The 23667-nt window shown below is 41.7% G+C and overlaps 1 protein-coding gene across 5 annotated transcripts in view; it reads right to left on the bottom strand.

The window, feature by feature from the left end:
• plcb1l (phospholipase C beta 1-like) overlaps positions 1-23007 on the bottom strand; it is an 88612-nt gene extending 65605 nt beyond the window's left edge. For all 5 annotated transcript variants that reach the window (XR_013281148.1, XM_077510265.1, XM_077510266.1 and 2 more), the window contains exons 1-2: positions 22637-23007; positions 16288-16365 (exon numbers count right to left, since the gene is read on the bottom strand). Coding sequence is in view for 4 of the 5 variants with exons in the window: in XM_077510265.1 (XP_077366391.1) it covers positions 16288-16365; positions 22637-22735 (177 nt within the window). In the remaining variant the exon portion in view is untranslated. The remainder of the gene's footprint in view (positions 1-16287; positions 16366-22636) is intronic.
• Positions 23008-23667: the final 660 nt, after the last annotated feature.

Genomic DNA, 23667 nt, shown 5'->3' with positions numbered 1-23667 from the left:
AATAACTACCTTTGCCGTTATCTTCAGTTTGCAGGGGCTGCATCAAAGCCTTCTGTATTCTCTAGAATTAAGAAAAAAAAAAGTATGAATACGTTTTTAGTACACTAGTAATATTTAAAATAGAACGGATTTATACGTCTTTGGGAGCAAATGAGTTAATTATAGTACAGTAAACACCCACCTATTTGTGGTCCACTATTCTTAAATTCACCTACAGCATTTGTGTTATTTTCAGTAGCACAGCAACTTCAAAACCACCTGACTTCATCAACACAGACCCATTAAAAGCAAAAGGCATGAGGTCTAAAAAAAAGTGACACTCGTTTCAGTCTCAGCTTCATCTGGTAAATGCATGCTCTATAGGGTTTAATTCTCAAGATTAACTAGGACGTTCTATTTCTTGCCCCTGATGTACTCCTTTGTTGTTCTGGGTCATTATCTTGCTGCGTAATGACATTCCTCGATCTACACATCCGATTGGTTGCTGACTCTCATTAGCTCCTGGTCTTAACAATGCTTGCTCCCTAAAACAATAAAAGCAGCAGGTGTCAGGACCTGTAAAGTGGCACTTGACAGCCAGGAAACAGGTGGCGCTTGCGCGGCGAGTCACATCCACTCAACTCAGCCGCGTGTTTGCTTGGTAAAGAACAACAGGGAGCACAAGCCTCGAGTGGTTGCGCAGAGAGCACACACGTGGGAGGGGAGAGGCGGCCTCCTATGTACACCTCCTGTCTATTCTATCGGATGCCTTTGGGAAACTCACAAAGACGACGGACGATTGAATTATTTGGACATTACATCCACAGATTGAATATTTCATGAGACTCAAGAGGCGAGTGACTGCTGAGGGAAAAGAGAAATGAGGTGAGATAAAAGACCCTTGAGATAAAGTGCCGTCACCGCCGCATACTGAGCTAATGATCTTTGTCATATTTCACCCTCGGCCTCCTCTCAATGACTTCTCTTTTGGCGTCTGCACCAAAGCATTGTGACTGAGAATTGTGAGAAGCAGTGATGGAGGTCGCCAACATAGAGAAGCTTGTCGACTCTTTATGATAACATTTCAGATATCACATTAAGTTTGTATGTAGGTATGTAGGTAGGTGGATAGGTGGATGGATGGATAGATAGATGGATGGATAGATGGATGGATAGATGGATGGATAGATAGATAAAACCTATAGCTAGCTAGATAAAACCTATAGCTAGCTAGATAAAACCTAGATAGCTAGCTAGATAGAACCTAGATAGATAGATAGATAGATAGATAGATAGATAGATAGATAGATAGATAGATAGATAGATAGATAGATAGATGCTGTAGCTATCTAGCTAGAAGCTAGCAAGCTATAGATGGCTGGATCGCTAGATCTACTGTATCTATCCTTTCATCTACCCATTCAATTTCTTTAAGCCTAGTGACACATTCATGCCAATAAGGAAAGATAAATATGTACAAATAAATAAGGTCAGGCTTATTCCAAAGTGAGGTAGCCCCTGCAGAGCCTCACGGGACTTTGATAACTAGCCAGGTTCACAAAGAAAGAGACAGAACGCCGAGGGGTGGCAGGTCTTGCAGAAGGAATGAAGCAAAGTGTGAGATAAGTGACCAAAAAGTGTAGGAGGAGTGTGCCGGTGGCTGATACTGGCTATCGGCATCTGACACGCTCCGGCAAACACCCGAGGTGCAGATCTAACAAAAAAAAAAAGCTGAAGAGGAAACTGGCCAGCAACTCTAGCAGGCAGTTTTCCCTAGGTACCAGTCTGTGAGGCATTAGGCACTGAGACTGAATTAAAAAAAAATACTTATCATTAAGTGTCTGAAAGAAACCTGGTCCATGGTGCAAAAATGGGCATTTATGCAAAAGGTCCGCCTGTGTACATCTTTATTGTGAGGCTGTGGTAGCTGCAGTATAAACACCCAGCGTCTGGTAAGCGTTCCTCCGGGCCAGTCAAATGCACACACATGCACAGACACACTATGGCTCCCACATCTGACGGATGGAGTGCGCCGAGGGACCGTGGAAAGCAGAAGAGTGCACTCCTGTTTGACAGATAGCAGAGCAGTGCGGGATGACAGGAGGGAAGCAAAACTGCTAACGTCGCCCGTCCATCAAGCCGCCTTGTTCCGCATCGTCCCTCCTCACGCCCTGACGTCGCACCTGTCCTCTGGGTGGACATCTGCCTCCTTCGCTGAGGTTCATCCTCGCCTCCCGTTTCTGGGTGGCAGGGCGCGTCTTGTCATGTCAGCGCTGCATCGCGGGATACACAACAACACCACCACCACCCCCGCCCCATCTCCTTATTTTTTTGTGCTCTTCAGAGTCTGCTCTTCCATCTGTTTGAGCCTCCTCCAGGGCCTCCTCATGTTTGACGCTACAGAACATCCAAAAGATCACCTCTCGAAGTCCTTGCAAATGCAAATGTGCATACGCATGGAGGACAACCAGACAAGGAGGCTCTCTGGAAATGCCCTCAAGAGATATGCTTGGGTATCCTTAACTCTTATGTTTTGCTGTTTGGCAATATACATGGACATTTTTAGTCTAGGATAAGGACACAAACACATCTGGCATAAGGTACCTTGGAGTCCATTAAAGGGTACATCTGTGTAGATTGTACCTTAAGTGCTGAAAAGTCACTCAACAGCTACATTAAAATATATTATTGTATCCTTAATCCCGTATCCCACTAACGGGCGAACGTTTGCAAAGGTAGCAAATGTTGAGGGTTCATCAGCCCAACACTCTTGGACCAATTTCAAACAGTTGGAGGGATACTAGATGAGGACACTCTCAGAATTTGACTGGCATAGGCTCTGTCGAGGAAGCCTTGACCCTTGACTTTTACTGTTTGGCAACATACTTTTTCGTCCTGAAAAAGTACAAAGTTCCGATTTGGCTTGGCCTTTCTAGATTGGGAACACCCCAGTACCTGATTGGTTCTGGGAGAGAAACAAATTGGGATTCCATGTCTTGTCGCAGAGGTGATACCTTCTCAAAGGTTCCATGTTTGTAGTCCAAAGTGTTACAGACAAGGAACAAACATGTACCTATTGGGGCCAAGAAAGAGGACAATGTACTTCACAGACCTTTGGTTTCCATTTAGATTGGCGTAAAACGTACCTTGAAGTACAGCAACCGAATTCCTGTCATACCTTCTTTAGAGGTACAATATCTCATTGGGGCTGGTAACCTCAAAGGTTCTTCTTTGTACCGTTGACACTCAATTTTGTTACCCTTAGTACCTTTGTGGTTCTGGAAAAGGTACAAACTTGGATTATCATGGGGAGATTATTGTAGATTCTACCTGGAGGGCACTCTTATTCCAATGTAGAGATGAATAGAAGGCATGATACCCACACATTCAAACAGTCTTCTCACACAATATTTTAATACCAGGCTTTGCTTCCATTTATTCATAAAGCAGTTTGTTCTGGATGAACACACATTTTCTTATCTTTCTTCTCTCTCAACGAGAAAGTTGTTGTTATTTTCTTCAAGGTTTCACAGGAGCAACATTTGTGGCATTCAGACAATTGCTTAAAGATATTTCTTTTTCTAACCTCCATGCACTTTTTGCATCCAGACTGCAAGAACGGCATCACAAGCACTCGTGCAGGGATACTACACTGAGAGTCCTTTGAGGATCAACGGCAGTGGCAACAAGCAGAGCAGCTCCGCCACCTCGCTCGCTCAGGCACCGCCTCAAACAGCATCCATGGTGCCTTTTGATGTCAGGACAAAGCGGGCGGTGAAGAGAAATCCATTCATCATTCGCTCTCTGCGGGCAAATCTATCATGCTTGTGTTAGGTCTTTCCGTTAGAGCATTCCCTATACTCTTACTGGTTATCATTTTACCTGACATCCTTTCTGACAAGATCGATGGGTTGAAAGAAAAGGCAGCGGAAGCACGTTTAAGCATTTAACAAAGTAGGATTGGTTCTCTGTTTTATGCTGTGCAGACAAAGTCTTAGAAGATATCCTTTAACCACTTAACCAGGGTTTGGACTACAGCCCTTAATTATCCTTGAATTATACCACACTTTCAAAAACCAACATTTGCGTGTGGACAACAGGAACTTTATTCTGTTTGATAGCAAGACAGTTTGGACATTTTTGAGACCAGTTTGGGAAAGGCCCTAGAAACTGGATGAGATAAGATTCCAGTCAATTCCCCTGACGCAAATGCCAACACAAAGTCCTGGATTCCAGAATTCTTAATGGTTATTTCTTAACACTTGATTTTGGGGTCTTTCTACATGGAGTTTTCAAGTTCTCGGGTATTCGGTGGAAGAAAAAATAAACATGCACATTACTAAGTCAGTTCCCTTGACCAAGGTGCCAACAAGGTTTGGGATTCCATGATTCAAGCTAGGGGTTTTCTCTGGGTCTCTCCATGCCCCACTTATTTTAGTTCCTCCTAGGCCCAACTCTTATGCCATCAAGATGCCTCAAAATTGGCTCGAGCCTCTCTCGTTTGACTCTCCTGCACCTTTCCAGTCACTTGAATTTGATACCTCCTTATCAGCACTGGCTGGAATTCAATTGAGTTTAGCAGAGGGAAGGCGGGTAGATGTGCAACTGACCCACATTTGTGACACACTTGGTCCACGAAGTGGAAACGGGGCGGGGAGATGATCAAGAGCTAGAGTGACGGTGGAAGAGTAATTGTTGGCAGATTTATTTTATTTTTTTTTAATGTGGCGTTTTTAATGTTTGGAACTCAAAGTCAATGGTGTACCTAATATTTTGACCTCAGGAAAGCGATAACAAGGGTTCTGAATTTATGCGAGTGAACACAAGCTACGCAGCACCTTCTAACATGCTTGTAAATGATTAACAAGGTCGCTCAATGGGGGAAAAAAAAAAAAAAAAACTTGGCTCTGGGTTATTATGCCTACTTACTATCCCACTCACCACTCAACATCCGTCTCCTCCCGTCCCGTCATGATGGCGTTAAAGACCTTTTTTCTACTTTACAGTCGCCCACTCGAGCGGTCGCCGCTCATTCGTTGATGTGTGGCAGGAAGCAATAGGAAATTGTTGGAAAGCAAAAAAAAAAAAAGAACGCTTGCTAATTACCCAGCGAACAAATGGGCCTTGAAGTGGAAGCTCACCACTAAGCCCTGATTGCCAAAGCTATAAATTAATTCAACATTTATCGAGGACTGCAAAAAATACGGGAAAGATGGAGTGAATGCATTAACGGCTGTCTGGGTTTTTTTTTTAACTGCCTGAAATGTTGCGATTTTAACAATAAAACTTGAAAACTAACCATTCATTTTCATTATTTCTGGAAATCAACCCTTCAGGTTCAGAGTATATGGAATTTTATCATTTGTCATTTCTCTCTCTGTTATTCTGCACCATAACTCTCTAAATGTATTGTTATTCTTCCCACTTTCTTGTGCTTTAAAAACCGAATTTCTCAACTGATTTAAGCCATTCTAATGTCAAAATGTTCAGCTCATTCAGGACTTCTAAGGAACATTTTTCCCCCCACATTTTTTGTGTATTCAACCAAATCAAGCCATTCCAACTTCAACATGTTCAGCTCATTTCAGAAATAATTTTTCACATTCCCAAAATTCCCTCATTTTTCATTATTCCATATTTTCCACTACAGCATTTCCAAATCAATGCAGGCATTTTACGTTATAAACCCATCCTTCCACATTCTCAACTAATATGGAATTCTCATACAATATGCAATTTCTCACATTCTGTATTTCAACCAGTGTCAGCTTTTCAATATGCCTTCTCTCATTATCCAACACTTTTGTTGTGGTACATGATGTTTTTGGTCCTGTTCATTTTGTTATGGAGATCAGATCAGCTGAAACAACAAAACATTACAAACGGGCAGCAATGGTATACCCGACAACTCGCAAATGACTAAAATGACATTTTATCAGGGGCAAAACACATACACTTGTTTTTTTTTTCTCCACATTTGGCAGGTTAAAAGCGAGATATGGGAGTGTGGGAGGAGAAGTCAATTCTATAGCAAATGGTAAAAAAATCTACATAAACTCAGCTAATGTTGTTCACCACTTAAACGTGGTATTACATTTTACCACTATACAAAACATATGGTAGTCCCCTCCTACCATCCCCTTCTTCACACCAGGTTACAAATCTAAATCACCAAATATCATTTTAAACACGTGACCAATAGCTCAGTGCAATTATTGTGCTAACTCCCTAAAATGACGTTGTGTTTGTTCATGATCAGGCCTTCAATTTAGATATGAAATAATAAATGAGACATCACAGCAAATAGCACATGGTGGCAGTTCTGCTCCTTTGCTTTATTTTAATCAAACGTTAGCTCATTGTTTCCCTCTTGGTGTGGTTCCTCAGTCAGGTGTGAACAGAGTAATGGAATTTGGAGCAAATCAGGCAGTACAGTTTGGAGCAGACTATGGCACGATACTTTGTGGTTAGAAAGGGATCCAACCTCAGACAATACAGTGGTACCTCTACTTACGAACGTCTCTTCATACGAAATTTTCGAGTTACGAAACGCCTCAACGGGAAAATATTGCCTCTTGTTACGAAAGACATTTCAAGATATGAAAGGTAAAAATACAGTACCGAACGCAACATACTTTCAGCTATGGCTATTACCTAGCATCTTTCTGACATCCCATTGTCTAAGAGGAACCTCTACCTCTTTCGTAAATGTATTAACTAACGGCCGACGAATTCGTGCAAAAATTCAAACAATTGGTGATTGATGAAGGTACAGTAAGTTTGTAATTGCAACGAGACGGGCCTCTTTTGGAAAAAGATGGTTCGCCATACCTGAAGTTTCCATGAAGTTTGGGAATTTGTTTAAAAGAATCACCCAGAAAAAGTGTTCATCAGTCGGGCGATTGCTCACTAAGATGATGTTTGCCTTGGACATTTTCGAAGGATTGTTTATATTAAAAACAAAAAACAAAAGGCCAACATCCTTGGATCAGCTCTTTACAAAACACCAGGCAAAAAACTCTTCTGAGAGAGAACCAAAGAGGGCAAAAAGCGATGAGGACAGCAGTTAAAAAGGTAAATGACCATTTTTATTCTTTACTCTATTCTTTGTTTTTTACATTACAAACAACTTTCATTTATTGTGCAGCAATCTAATTGTAACATGTATTTGTTACATGTTTTGATGCATTTTTATGCTTTATAAAACATTTATGTCTGAATTTTGGGAGGCTTGGAACGGATTAGGGCATTTACATGGAAAATGCATCTCTACTTACAAAATTTTCTACTTAAGAACTTTCTTCCAGAACCAATTAATTTCGTAAGTAGAGGTACCACTGTATAACGGTGATGCACTGTAACAAGTCGAAAACGTATGAAGCAGGGATCTCAAACTAAATCTGATGTAGGGCCAACTTGAGATAGAGTGAGTGTGACTGTGTCGTATCAAGTATTCCACAAAAAAGTGGTTCAAGTATTCAAAAAGTGGAACTAATCAATTCTTCATGAATAAAAGTTAAGAACATTAACGGTTCTGTAGAACGTGAACAATATTGGTGAGTCGGTCGGACCCCCCCCCCCCCCCCCCCCCTCTCTCTCTCTTAGCTAGCTAGCTAACTAACTAACTAACTAACCAACCAACCGATGGACTAACATGGTTTCCCTTACTAGAATACAATAAACCTTCTTCCTGTTTACTTTTTGTAAGACCTATAAGAGAAGAGCGTAATGCCATGTGTTTTGTACTTTGCCAGCTACCTATCCTGTCAAACTTCAAAGGATGCTTTCATTTGAAAGGGCTCCCCGAGGGAAGCCAGCACCTGGCTGGCAAACTACTTTGTTGCATTAAAAAAAAATAAATGCCGCATGAAGTGGACTGTCATGGCAACCATTTTAAATGTCAGTTTAGAAGAGTGAACGCTGTGTAAATGCCATGATTAAAACTAATACAGCAAATCCACCAGCCAGGGATTTAATGAATCCCTTCAGACCCGCAAACATAAACAGTTTTCAGAGATCTATAAGTGACGGCACACAGGTAGCGGTGTTAACTAGGAATGGATGGAAAAAGGATAAGATGAATGGAACGCTTAATGCAGTTGGTCTTCATCGGACACTAGAGCTGGGCGACGAATCCATTTCATCGATTATTTCAAGTTTACTTTTCAAGAGAATTGACTTGAGTTTTTTTTCATGGTTTCTGCACTTAGCACTGTAATAGAAAGTCTGCTGGACTGCTTACACAAACAACTTGGCTGCGAACAGAGTAGAGATAATTTACAAAAGCACTGTCAGTGTCAAATTCGCTATTAATGATTTTTTTCCCCACTCAAAACTAGCGATTTTTATTCCTGTTTGGAAACTGACATCTAATTACTTTTTTTAATTAAACCAACCTAATGACAGACTACCACACAAACTACTACACAATTATTTGTAATTATTTGATAAAAATAATGACCCCCCCCTACCTACTGTAAGTATCACTAACAAGCGTCTTACTAACTATTCACCAAACCAACCAATCACCAAAAAAACTAAAAAAAAAAAAAAAAGTATTAATTAAGTTCTCGTTTCTATGGAATTTAATACAAGTGAACTTATTTTCCCTACTAGCAAATGCGCAAAATGTATTAAACTTGGAAATTTAATTTTTGCAGGAAAAAAATCTTTTTCCAACGCGTACAAGACAACACCAGAGCAACTGAGTCAGTGACAGCGGCAGTGCAAATGTGAGTGACAGCTACAGCAGCACATTTAAATCTATTCAGCACGCCGAGCTGCCTGGGGGGGTTGATGAGCAGGTATTGAACTCCCAGCGTGCAGGGGTAAAGGTTCAAACGTTTAAAGATTCTCTTTTGTTTCAAGCCACCCGCAACAAGACACCTGAAATGGTTTCATTAAAGGAAATGAAAAGTAGCCATCAAGACAGGACTGTATGCATTGTGAATTCTAAAAAACATGCAAACTGGCTATCTTGCGAGGCTAGTGAATTAAATAAACATGTAATGGCATATGTACCTCACTAGCTAACTAAAAAGGTAACTAAGACTCTTACCAAACAACATAATTACCAAGCTAACATGCTAGCTAACTAATGAACTAACAAAGTTGCTAACAAGTTAACTACATATCTACCTGACAAACAAACCAACAACCTACTGAAGTCACTAACAAACTTAACAAAAATACCTAACTACCTCTCTAGCTAACTGATTAGTTAACACACTTATTACAAATCTTACTAACTAGCTCACTACTAAGCTACCTAGCTAGCTAACAAATAAACAAACTTACTAATAAGCTAATTAGCTACCTAATTATTGAACAAACTAACAAACATAAACAGTAAACAAACTTACTAAGGAATTTCCGACCTGGTGACCTCACCAGGTAAATAATGAACTGACCAACAAACCTCCTCATGAACCTTGGTGATGTAGTTCAACTGTAAAATCAACAAGTGAACTAGCTATCTTCGTTGTTAAATTATCAATTAACTGCCTCTCACTCGTGCTTGGTGGTAATAGCAATGTAGGACAAACGGCAAGTTGGCAGAGCAAGTGAGGCTATAAATGAAAAAGTATCATAGGGAGTCAATCAAGATTTCCTGGAGAGTGAAGCCCATTCCGGACAAGCGCGGCCCACTGAGAGGATCTAAAAGGTGTTTTTTTCACAGCGGGAACTTGTGGCCTCGTTAGAGCTTCTTCCCACCGCAGGAAGGTCGGACAAGGCCGGTGGTTTTGGGGGGAATAAGTCCCACTTCCTGGGTGGCGACAGGCCTGAAAACGTGTTGGCCACAGCTCAAGCGATGATTGCTCTGCACCACACTCATATTAGCTGCCTTTTGCAGCAATGTCAACTATGGCGCCAATGCCAAATCTTTTGGGTTAAAGTTAGGAATGACCGTATACAAAGCGGGATTTCAAGTTTTCAAAGTACTTTTTGAGCCTCCACAAGCGACTGGAAGAAAAACTCTAATAGATCAGCGCAGTACGTTGCATTGCGTGACTAAATTGTCCGCTTTGACGGCATGAATCAAGACGACAGATCATCTTTACTTTAATAAGCGGGCCAGAAATGGGCCAGCATTGGCGTTATAAATACCTGTGCCCACGAGACAATGAGACACTTAATCACCCTCTTTACTCCTCTGGCAGATTCTAGCCAGGCAACCAGACGCAGCACTTTAGAACGGGCTGATCACACTGAGCTCTCCACATGAATCGTGATATTTTACTCCATAGGACTTATTGTCTGTAATCATTTTCCTTCAAAACAAGACCTTTAATTTTGACAGTAGGAAACGGTTGTAAATTGTAAAAAAAAAATAATGCATTATATGCCTCCTTTATTGCTGAATGCTACGAAAAGTCTTTAGAATTGACTCTGGACGTGAAGCTACTATCCATTTAAGAGAGGAAACGACCAAGCCATGTTTCTCCTCCTACTCTCCTATGTTACTTTTCATGTTCGGCTGTGCTCCCCTGCTCAAGTGTTTGTAGTTGTTTACCCGGAGACGAGAAGTGCGGCGCTCAAAAGCAGAAAAAGTCCTAATCGAAATTCAGAGTTAAAGATGAGCGAGTCAAGCGCAAACAAAACTCTCTGAAGTCAGCCAAGAGGTACTAATCCCCCTCGCTTTTTTTGGCAAAGAGGCCAATCCTGTTTTTCTGCTTGGGACTCGCGTGACACATCTACTTAATAACGCATCAGGTCAACATTTTATACTCTCTAGTTTTGTGCCCTTTCAGAGTGCGCAAGCTGACTGATGAAAGCGGCAAGAAAATCTAAGCAGTCTCTGTAAGAACACTGGCCTGGCTAGCATAACACTTAAGTGGCTGGCCAATAAATAACCTATATAAAAAGTTACAGTCCCCAGACATATAAGGTCAATAGCAATAAGTGCCTGGCCACACAACTACAAGGCATAAATCTGAAATTAATGTTTGAACATTAATTTCTGAATGTTCTGTACTTGTGGTATGTAGGTTGGAATAACTTCAGCTGACAACACAGTACAATGATTTAAAGACCTTTGTCACACTTCTACAAACGGTTCATAAAAACGAAGGATTTAGCTTTGACATCACTTCTCAAAACCCACATTACAATCATGTGGTATGGCTCAGGTTGGGTCAGCAGATCTGGTTTGTGTTTCCAGGCAAGTGAGGCTCTACCATTTGTTGCACCACCAGAGGTTAGGTAATGCCTATGTAGTTGCTAGGGAGGATGCAGAGGTTGCAGAGGTTGCCCCAGACCCACACAGTCATTTAATCAGTTGCAAAGGATCTTCCTTAGAGACTTCACTGTCACCACAAAGACGCCAAACATCAACAATCTAGTGCTGTAGTCAAGTATGTACCAAATGACACCAAGATATTATCGAGACTAGAGGGTATCAAGACCGAGACAAGACCAAGACTGTGTTTAATCACCAAAACACTTGCACTTGTTTGAGAGAGCTCTGTGCAGTGGACATGGCATTCCTGGTGACACTTGGAAGGCCTTGATTACAAAAAAAATCCAGAGTCCACCCTGCCCGAGACAGAGACAAGACTGAGTGAAAATGTGTTCAATTCCGAGACAAGACAGAGACCCTTAAAAAGCGGCCTCGAGACCGGTGTCGACACCAAGACTGATCTTGGGAACTGTTGTACAACACTACCTCCTGACAACTGACATCTCATCCAGGGGTTCTGTGGACACTCTCTAGGTTGTAACTACCCTTCAGATGCCCAGTTAGAAAGACTTCAATGAGTCATAGTGCTGTCTGGAAGGTGTCCAACATGCTATAGTGTCTTAGCAGGTGTTTATTTCCTTAGGGTACCAGTGGAGTCCAGGTTTTGTCCCACAAACCAGTGCTTATCATTCTTTTTTTTTACGTGGGTCTCGTTAAGAAGCAGACACAAAATGAACCCACCACAACATGATGAATATCCTTAAGGACTTGGTGGCAGAGGAGTCCAGTCACTGATTGGTGTTCAGATCTAAGACCAAGAAGACTAAAAAGACTTGAAATCTGGGTCTAAGTAGTGCTCCACTGGAGAGCGTCTCTGGTTTCTGACTGATGTTCAGAACTAGAACCAAAAAAGACCTAAATATGGTTCCAACGGAGACTGAAAAATCAGTATTAGAAGTCTTAAACCACAGCAACTGTCTATCTCAGATGCTTTATAGATGCCTCACGGGCAACTACAACCAGAAGGAGGCCTTGGGACAGAACTAGGGCATGCCTCAGGATTCTTCTGGTGGCAAGCCAGAAAAGGGGAAGTCTTTTTTTTTGTTCTTTTCATGCCTTTGTATAATGCAAACACAAAAGATTTGCATACTAAACAGAACCCAAGTGTGTTGCTTGGTGAAAATGTGGCTTAAAGTGGGAACCTGTGACTTTTCCCTCACTATTTTCAGTCTCTCTCAGGCGCCCTCTCTGTTGCAAATGATGAAAAAGGGCCACAGTGTGCCAGGCTATAACTCGGTTTAGGTCACAATTCACTTTCCTTTAGATTGGCTGTGGATTTATGCTGTTGCGCCTCTCTTCTCCCAGAGTGCTGACGGAGAAGGAGGGGCAACAAGCTCGGTGATCAAGGAAAATTGCTGCGCTCGGGAGAACACTCGAGCAAATTCTGCAGAGACCGGAGGGGCACGGCGTGGAACGGAGGTAGTCTGACTCCCTGTCACCTCTGTATATAACTCATACTCAATACCTGGAGTGCTTATTCGGGGGAATTGGCAACGTTGACACATGGTTACCTCACTTGAGAGCCTTTTTAACCTTTTATTTGCCCGTTCGGGGGAACAAAGCAAAAACACTCGTTCCAATGATATCGCTCTCAGAATGAGCGGCATTTTCTGGGAGACGAGCTGCAGCCGAAAGAGAATGTGACATTTAAAAAGGTGGCGTGAGAGCGGTCGCATGGCAACTAAAGCAAAAGGGTTGTTAATTTTACGCAGTCAGTCCACTTCGCAGGCCTCTCAACCCCACAGTAACGACAGCAGCGACAATTATTTTTAAACTCCTAAAGAAGCACCTGTTCTTAGTCTGATGTTGGAGGAATGTGCGGGCACTGGTATATCCTCACTGGACAATTCATTAGGGACATATGCTTGAGTCAGACAAAATTAGTACATAAAGTCAAATCTGTGGACAAACATTCAGGCGAGTTGACGCCAAATGTGCTGCAGTTCCTCAAGGAATCCCAAGAATGTTTTTACTCTGCAGGCCATCACGCCAGTCCCCCTGACGGGCACATAACAACTGGACGTAGGCGGCGTTGCTCCTTGTTTAAGACTGCCTGCTCAACAGATGTGGGGTGAGAACACATGATGGCTCTATAAACACAAGGGTGACGTTCGCAGAACTGCACGGCGAATATACAGTGCATGTCAAAATAGAGCTTTGCCTGGGATGCACTTGCTACCAGTTTTAAAGACCAACGTCAGAGCCAGGAGAGTGAAGAGGAGACCACACACGCAAAGATTCGAACAACAGAAACGCAGCATTAGCTATGACACCATTGAATGAAAATAAATCTTGGAATATATTTATAAATATAAGTTATAAGATAAGACAGGCCTATAAAGCACTGGGGGAAACCTTGGCTGACCTGAAATAGGGCTTCAAACGGGCTTAATTTTAGAAGTATGATTAACAGCTTTAGGCTGTCAGCCAATAAAAAACCTGTAGTAAGTCAAGTAGTAAGAAAATGCTCATTCAAAAAACATTTGACGACTTGAAATTTGGCTCAAAAAGTCTCGTTTTGTACAGCGTACACTCAACAGCTTTTGGCCGTCAGCGAATCATAAGCATGAAAAAAAAAAAAAACTATCTTCAAAAATGCACTACACTGAAATATTGTACACAAGTGTACACCGGGGTGGCATGGCTCAGTGATAGAGTGGTTGTCTCCCATCTGTGAGGTTGTGGGTTCGATCCTCGATCCCCATCATGTCGAAGTGTCCTTGAGCAAGACATTGAACAACGATTTGCTCCCAGAGGACCTGGCAGCGCCTTGCATGGCAGCAGCCGACTACTGGTATGTGAATGTGTGTGTGAATGGGTGAATGTGAGACATTGTAAAGCGCTTTGGGCACCATATGATGTAGTTACCGTATTTTCCGCACTATAAGGCCCACCGCATTATAAGGCGCACATTCAATGAATGACATATTTTTAAACTTTTTCCGTATATAAGGCGCTACAGTAGAGGCTGGGGTTATGTTATGCATCCATTAGATGGTGCTGCGCTAAAGGGAATGTCAACAAAACAGTCAGATAGGTCAGTCAAACTTTATTAATAATTACAAACCAGCTTTCTGACAACTCCATTCACTCCCAAAATAAATAAACAGCTGTTTTATTATTTTCTCTGAGGTAAAGTATGAGGATTAGCTGGCGATCCAAGATGGCGGGATCTTCTGCACATGCGCGTCACCGATCGTGCAGGGTCACCGATAGCGTCTTGACAGCGAGACCTGTTGCGGCTCAATATCGATCCATATATAAGGCGCACTGGATTATAAGGCGCATGGTCAGTTTTTGAAAAAATTTCAGGCTTTTAGGTGCGCCTTATAGAGCAGAAAATACGGTAAAAGCGCTGTACAGTATAAAAAGCAGTCCATTTTACCATTCACAATTGGAGCTTCCTCACCACTCCCACCAGAATTTCTCCGATCAGCAACTGTGCTATTTGGCAACCTAAAATCAGGCTTGAAATGGGTACGATTCAACACGATGCACAATAGCTGTAGGCCATGTGAGCAAATCAGAAGCCCGAGGAAAGTCATTCCCAGAAAAGGCACAAGTAATTAAAAAAATCATACAATAACTGCAAATTGGACTATTTTCTAAATGAAATGCCTGATCTTGACAAATATTAGCAAAACTCTTCTACTCGTCTTGAGCAATGCATCAAACTGATCTTTTTGTGTTTGTACACCATGATGTATACAATACAAGTGACCTTTAGCGCATGTAGCATGTGTAAACAGAATGTAAAGCTCCCTCAGGTGGTGTTTAACTCATTCACTGCCAGCCCAGTAAAAATGGATCTTTGACGTAGGGCTGCTCGATTATGGGAAAAAATAATAATTAGGATTATTTTGGCAATAGTTGAAATCACGATTACTCAAACGGTTATTTATGTTTCGGCACAAAACAAGAAAATGTTTAAGCGTTTAAAAATATTAGGACCAAATTAAAAAAAAACAGAAACACTATAGTTAAGTTTTGGACCAAACAGAATTTATAATAATATATATTTATTTGTGTTGGCAAAAACGTGAAAGTTGGAGTGCAGCATATGCACTGTGTTGTAGAGCAATATATATATATTTTTTTGGTACAAAACAAGACAATTTTTAAACATAAAAAACAAATAAAGAAAAATAGTAAGACAAATAAAATGATTTGAAACACTATATTTATGCAAGTTCCTTTTGGATGAAACAAAATTTATCAAATTAGTTATTTTAAAATTTAAAAAAAAAGGTGCAAATGTATACATTTAAACAACTCAATAATCTTTTTAGTTTGTGATTATGCTGATTTTGTAATTGTGGAGTGTAATAATTGAAATCATAATTGAATTTCGATTAATTGTACAGCCCTACTTTGACGTGTATAGCCGTCAATGGCACTGAATGAGTTAATGAAAGTCCTTCTCTCTTCAAGGTTTACACATCTAAAGTTACCCGCCAAACAATCATCAGAGACTACCTTTGCACGGGGCGCTAATTCAAATTAGCGCTAAGCGGTGGTTGAGTCGCGTCAGCAGACCCGCGCACGTCTCGAGATGCCCTCATGTGGGCCAACATAAAATCAATGAAGGCTATTTAATAGTGCGGCACACACACACACACACACACACATACAAACAGCAATAGCATGGTGAGTCCATCCTGCTATTTAGCCGGTGAGTGCACACTGTGCTAAATACACGTCTGCTCACAATACAGAGCAGGTTTGGAGAGTCTGAGAGGAACAATAGACAATGCTAACATCTCACGGGTGTCGGGTTAATGCCTGAATCAAATATTTGAATTCTTTGTAAGAGAATGTCACAGCTTTGTTCTGTTCTACAGTTAGCCCTTTACCTCCCTCAGGAATCGGGTGTAAATGCTTTAACTGGCAACCTCTCACAGACAGGTTTTCTACTTTGGGGATTATGTCTACATTGCATTTGCACTTGAGTTCGCTTGCACTCCAAGTGCTAAGGGAAAATAACAAGCCAGACACTCAGACTGCAGAATGACAAATATGTTCCCCAAAGGGTACAGTATATAACCGAGATCATAAAGCAGTAGCCTCACCTTGTTCTGATCAGTCCAGTACAGGAAGTAGCCTTTGGGGTCGACGGTTACCGTCACGGGGCTCACAGTGGTGGAGTCCTAGAAGCAATGACAACCAAAAGATGTAAGAATGTATACTTAAATGGTTTACAGCAGACTGTTTTGATCTGAAAACAGATTAAAAGACACTATTGTTTAACTTGATTACAGGACGAAGTCATTTTAGAGACACCAACATTTGAAAACAGCTTACACTTGCATCTCTTTTTAATCAAGCCGAACCAGGTCTCACTTCCAAGTGGACCAAGACCGGTTGCTGAAGAGGTCTGGGTCCACTTATCACAGTGAAAGCATTCACAGTTGACCAAATGGACCATGCTAGCAGAGTTCCTTTCAAATGACCTGAACATCAAAATGCGCAAAGAGCTTCAAGAAATAGCACTTCAGTTCACTTGGAAGGGGACTGAGTGAGACCATCACTTTCAAGAGGAAGGGGTCTACTTGTTTTGTGCACAAACCAGAAACAACATCTGAATTCACTTACAAATAGACCAAGACAGTTTGTTAGTTACACAGCAAGGGTTCGGATGCCCCCGTTCCCGTTTCATCAAACGAAACTCAAAGGCAGCGCAAACGTACCAGAACTCATTATCAACCAAACCAAAAGGGACAAGCATTTAGACATTGAACTGAACCGAACTGCTCTAGGGTTTGGATGAAAACATTCACACTGGACTAAATAAAACGTGCTAGCAGAGTAATCACACCTGAGTCCATTTAAAATAAAGGTGACAAGCGTGAGTTGAGCTGAACTGAACAGGACTGCACTAGGCCTTCCTATTGGACCAAACAAACCAAATAGTAAGAAGTATTCTCGATTAGTGGTTCTCAACCCTGGTCTTCGAGAACCCCTATCCAGCCTGTTTTCCATGTCTCCAACAGCCAACACAGGTGTTTCAAACGATCAGCTAATAGCAAGCTCTGCATGAAGCCTGATAACAATCTTCAGCTGTGCAGGCGGAAGGAGACCAGGAAAACAGGCTGGATAAGGGTACTCGAGGACTGGGGTTGAGAAACACGGTGAGATGAAACGTAGAAACATGTAGAAAAGGTCACTAGAGGGCTCCCAAGAGCAATTAATAGACTTTATATTATCTGCATAACTATAGGGCCCCAAAATTAAATTTCGCTTCAGGTCTCGTGGTGGTGTGTGCCTGCTCTGCTAGCGTTATTCTATTTTTTTTTCCACCTCAGTTGACTCCAAGCCTTGTGGAAACTCACAGTTCTGACCCTCAGGCATGCTGGGTATTATTGGACGCATTTATAAAAAGAGACACAGAGCGCGCAGTTCACCTGTGCACTGCATCCTCAAGTTCAGCGAGGGCATCGCCGCATTCACGAGGAAAATGTTCAAAGGAGAAAAAAAAGCTTCTAATGAGGTCTCTATCACGGCGTTTGACGATAATGCTAATTGCCTGCATCTGTTCCGCGACGTATTCGGGCGAGACCCCATCTGGTGCGGGAGGGACGCTATCAAAGGCTTTGACATTAAAAGGGTCGAAGGACACGCTATTCCATTAGCTTTCCAGCTCAAACCTCAATAAGACGACGAGGCGGAGTTGCGGCGCTATGGCAACCCCCCCGCTTGCCGATCCCGATACAGCAACGGCGGGGACTAGCGGAAGGATGGTAAAGGCTGAGTCGCATGACTGCACAATCTTGACAGATGAGAGACTTAAGTTGACAACAATGCGGCGGCATGCACACCACATATGTAACTGTACGTGTGCGCTCAAGCACAAATATTTTGCAGCCGATACCCATTTACGGCTATTCAGGTTATTGTTTTAAGACTACAGCCAAATTGATCAATCATTATTATTGTTCTGTTTTGTTAAATTTTAGTGCACTATTTGATCCATGTGAACCCACCCACACATTTCTCACTTATAAAACAAATATATACTGGAATACAGCATGGTGGATTAGGATCGCTATTTGTTGGCTAGTGGCTGCTAAAAAAGCCATGCTAAAATAGATTAATGGGAAGTTCTCATATGGCAGCGGTAAAGGTGGTTTGGTGTCTTTGCTAAACAGGAGAGACTTACAGGCATCGATTGATTTAGTTGTAAAAATGCATTTTCAAGATTTATTTTTTCAATTCAAAATATTTTAATTAATGAAAAATGGCGGCATGGTGGATGACTGGATAGCACGTCCGCCTCCCAGTGCTGACGGCGTAAGATTGAGTCCGGGCTTTGGCCTTCCCGGGTGGAGTTTGTGTGTTACTCCCGTGCCTGCGTGGGTTTTCTCCGGGTACCCCTGGTCTCCTCCCACATTCCAAAGACATGCATGGCAGGTTAAATGGGCACTCTAAATTGTCCCTAGGTGTGCTTGTGAGTGTGGATGGTTCGTCTCCGTGTGCCCAGCGATTAGCTAGCAACCAGTTCAGGGTGTAGGCAACCCAGCCTACTGCCCAAAGCCAGCTTATCATAATCATTAGTAGTAGTTTATTATGATGAGGAGGATTATTATTATTATTATTATTATTATTATTATTATTATTATTAATGGTAGTACTGGTATTTTTTTTTATCTATACTATTTGGTCAGTCCACACGTGGGTATCAATTTTTTTGTGTAAAGTGTTTATGGCTCTGTCAGCTTTCTTGATGATGTCATGCTTATTTGTAGCTAGCTGGCAAACATAGCTAGATAGCAAAGCTCGATAGCTAGAGCACTAGCTAGCTAGCTAGCTAGATGCGCTATGCTATCTAGTAGGGGTGTGAATTGCCTAGTACCTGACGATTCGATTCGTATCACAGGTCACGATTCGATTCGATACCGATTAATCCCGATACGAATTTATAAGTCGATTGTTGCGATTTTTTTCCATTCAAATTTAGAAAATACTAATCAGTAAGCTTGTAGAGTGTAAGATTTATATGAAAATGTATTATTTATTTATCTGAAATTTCAGTCTTATAGAGGTTGTAATCTGTTTCATGTTTGAACAGCATTAAAATAAAATATTAAGGCTTAATGTTCCGTTCATATAACATTCTTCCATGCTCAAGGTGTGAATCCTAACCCGAAGTCAGACGTTTTGTTGAATATTTTTCCATTAAAAATGGAAGTTTAAAAATCGATTCACACACACAAAAAAAAAAAAAAAAGGCAATGATGATAAGACGTTGAATCGGTAAGACTACCGAATGAACAATTCTGAGCTCTTAAAAAAAAAACAAAAAAAACAAAAAAACAAACAAACAAAAAAAAAACGATTTTTTTTTAATTGAATCGATTCGAGAATCGCGCGATGTAGTATCGCGATATATCCCCGAATCGATTTTTTTTAACACCCCTACTATCTAGCCAGCTAGCTAGCTAGATGCGTTATGCTATCTAGCCAGATAGCTAGCTAGATGTGCTATGCGATCTAGCCAGACAGACAGACAGACAGACAGATAGACAGATAGATAGATAGATAGATAGATATCTGGGCATATTTGTGTTATGTATGAAAAAGGCATATTCCCCCACGTTAATGGGATTTCTACACCTCCCGCAGAGTCTGATGACATCCTTTATTCACCCAGCATTAGAGTAGACTGCACAACACTAGCACAGCTTCTTTATAATACCAAGGAAAAGATGTGATGACAGTGACCCAACATCATCTGCATGCCAACATCTGCCACTCTTCTTTAAGACGACTGCTTTTGGACGCCTGCCTGTGTGCCACTCTCACTTAAACCAAGACGCTCTGCTGCTAGATGGCAAAGCGAGCGCCATAAATGAAATGAAACAAGTGTTAAGATCTCCTTATGCACAGAACCGTGAAAATGTTGGAAAACGATTTCAAATTGGATGAAGTAAGAGAACAAAATGATTTTCTTTTGTGGAAAAAAGGAATGCAGTTAATGACAATCTTTTGTTTTGAAGAAAGTGCAAATTCTATTTTTTATTTTTTTAGTACACTTCACAACTCCAGCGGTGCCTTGAGATACAAGTTCTATTCATTCTGTGATCATGATCACAACTCAGAACAATCACAAATTGTATTTCCCCATTAAAATGAATGTAGATGCCATTAATTAGTTCTGCCCTCACTAATTTTTTAAAAAAATATATGTTTTTAATCTCTCTCAGGTCCTCAGTAAAGCGCTAATATTAGTTGCTCTTTGCAGAGGATAACGAAAATACAGTACGCCGGTGAGTATGGTTATATTACCCTTCTATATGTGTCTAAATATCTTTTGATTAAAGGGTTATAACACCATTAACACCATTTATTAGCTAGTCAGTGGAGTTCCCCTATTAAATGTTAGCATTAATCTAGCGGAAAGTTATGAGGTTGTTTTGAATACAAAGTGTATTTCACTCTCTCTTGCTCTCTCGCTCTCGTTCTCTCTTAAAAAAAAAAAAAACTTGAGTCACTTGCATCTCAAAGCACTACTGTGTATGGGGAGCACGCAAACCGACCCAATTGGATGAGCTGCAATTATCTGCTTGTCCAATTTCCTGTTAAGAGATGCTCAAGAGTTGCATCGAAAACCACAATAGCACCAAATTCGATTTGTCTCCCCGGAGCTTTAGCATTCTGTCCGTCTGTCCATCTGTCTGCTCGTCTCTGGGTTCTTTCCATAAAGCCACACAGCGGGAGGAAAGAGGAAGGAGGAAGTGCATGGGAAATTCAACAAGAGAAGGTATCTGAGCTCATCTTTCCCAGGGTGTTGTATTTTCACAGGGAAAAGAACCAGGCGGGCATTTTGTTCTGGAGAAAGGCCCACAGCCACAAACGGTCAGTACACAAACATTTAAAGGTTGGGGGAAAACACCTCGCGGCCATCTCGACAAAACACCATTCATGAGAGTCAGAGCCAAAATAACCATACAAATAAACGCCTCATTTGTTCCACTCGGGAAAATACACTGGAACAATCTTTGGGATAACCAAGTTGATTTGGTACGTGGTCTTATAATTAGAATTGAGTTTTAAAAAAATCGAATAATCGATATGGACTCGATTTTCATTTTTGAGCCTAATATTGATTCATAAAACCACAAATCGATTATTTTAAAATCTCCTTTTCCCATAAATTCATAAAATATAATTTTAATGGCCGATTTTTTGGCGTCTCATTGTTCTCTTGAAATTTAATGTTCACATGAATTTAAAACTATTCTTGTACATTTATGAACTGACTTATTTAACTTTAAGAGAATTCAGAATCTTTTTAATATTTAAAATTATTTAATTAGAATTACGAACATATTTTCATCTTATTCTTGCTGATGTCAATGTTTGTCTAACACTTTAGTGATAACACGTGTTCCTTTCATGAATAAACTAAATCTTAATGAATTACTGTTTATGCAAAGCGTAATTTGGAATTGAATGTTTGTGGCGTTTTTATCATCTCCTTGATATTTAAGAAGTGATTTTCCATAATTAATATTGGAATGAAACGAAGTGAATAGAATCAGAAAAAAATCAAAATCAAATCGAAGTCGAATCGACTAAGGAAATTATAATCGCCTACTCATAAAGAAAGAAACAACACAAACGAGAATTGGCACCTGTCTCATATCTCCTCTAAACCATTTGTCTCTTCTGTGAACACATTGGCTCGACTGTCATGTCATCGCGTCTCTGCCCGGTACTCGCTGCAGTTGAGTAAATAACAAGCGATCAATTGAACTGTTGGGTCCCGTAAAACAGTAATTTGCTGATTTAGGGTGCTTGAATGACATCACAATGCATGAGTCACCTTAGTGGTATAGGGGAATTGTGCATTATACTTAACTAATGTTATATACATCCTGAGTTTGGCGCCATCCAAATAAAAATAAAAAATGGCAGTGACTGGACGATAGAACCCACACACACATTTGATCAAGTGGAATAAGCGGCTGCCTGCTGTCTACTAGATGCAGCAGCTGAGCGCGGGATGTGGCTATTTGCTGGATGGGGCCACTACTACACCGTGGATGCTTTTGACAGGCCACTCGGATGGCAGCATGCAATCAATTTTAATCAAGGTCATTTGTCTGAAGCCAGGCAATGATAACAAAGGGGGATCTCAGAGAGGGAGGCGGTAAGGGGGCATGATAATAATAATGATGATGATGATGATTAGTCAAGTCATCATAGAAATTCATTCAAGTTCAATTTCAACAACATCCTCATGCCCGCGCGCCTACTATATAGCCTACTACATGGCGTGTAAACAAAGCATGTGCGCGCGCGACGCGCTGTCACATCCATTCTCTGCTGGGAGAGCATCCTGTCATAATTGTGCAACAATAACAACATATTGGCTGCATGCACAAACAAAAGGGAAGATCATGTCCGCTGATGACTCACATCGTCCCATTTCATGAATTTGTTGCCCCGTCTGAGGCTCTCGGGCACGGACACCGGCTTGAGCTGCAGCGCGTGGACTCCTGGCTGAGCCCCTGCCATCTAGTCCACCACGCGTGAAGGGAAAAAAAAAAAAAAAGAGAAGTCAGAAGTCTGTCTCCTCGTTCCTTTGGAGAGCCCCCACACCCCCGCCCCCCCCCTAAAAAATGACAGTGTTCCTTATTATTTGTACTATTATTTTCCCACAGATCCCAACAGCATGGTCGCTGCCAGTGTGCCGCGGAGCCCCGCATTAACGGCGGCAGCGAGTCCTGGGTTTGTGTGTGAGAGAGAGGGAGTGAGTGTGTGAGGGGGCGGGAGAGTGGACGCGAGCGAGCTTCACAGACTGAATGACTGATTTGGAAAGACTGGAGGAGCCATGAACAGAGAGAGAGAGAGAGAGAGAAAGAGAGAGAGAGAGAGTAGTTGGAGAGAGCCTGAACGAGAGAGAGAGAGGGGGTAATCGGAGGTGGGGAGAGGGTGGGAGAGGGACAGAAAGAGGAACGGAGAGAGAGAGAGAGAGAGAGAGAGAGAGAGAGAGAGAGAGACGTAGTTGGAGAGAGCCTGAATGAGAGAGAGAGAGGGGGTAAGAGAGGGACAGAGAGAGAGAGAGAGGGTGAGAGAGGGAGAGAGAGAGAGAGAGAGAGAGAGAGAGAGAGAGAGAGAGAGAGAGAGAAGAGAGAGAGAGAGAGAGAGAGAGAAAGAGAGAGAGTGAGAGAGAGAGAGAGTTGGAGAGAGCCTGAACGAGAGAGAGAGAGAGGGGGTGAGAGAGGGAGAGAGAGAGAGAGAGAGAGAGAGAGAGAGAGAAAGAGAGAGAGAGAGAGAGAGAGAAAGAGAGAGAGTGAGAGAGAGAGAGAGTTGGAGAGAGCCTGAACGAGAGAGAGAGAGGGGCGGGTAATCGGAGGTGGAGAGAGGGTGGGAGAGGGACAGAAAGAGGAAGGGTGAATGAGAGAGAGGGACAGAGAGAGAGAGAGAGAGAGAGAGAGAGAGAGAGA

This window comes from Festucalex cinctus, chromosome 21, assembly GCF_051991245.1.
Source record: "Festucalex cinctus isolate MCC-2025b chromosome 21, RoL_Fcin_1.0, whole genome shotgun sequence".
In the NCBI taxonomy this organism is placed as follows: Eukaryota; Metazoa; Chordata; class Actinopteri; order Syngnathiformes; family Syngnathidae; genus Festucalex; species Festucalex cinctus.
Note: the sequence above shows the minus strand (reverse complement) of the source record. Positions and strands in the feature narration are given on the sequence as shown.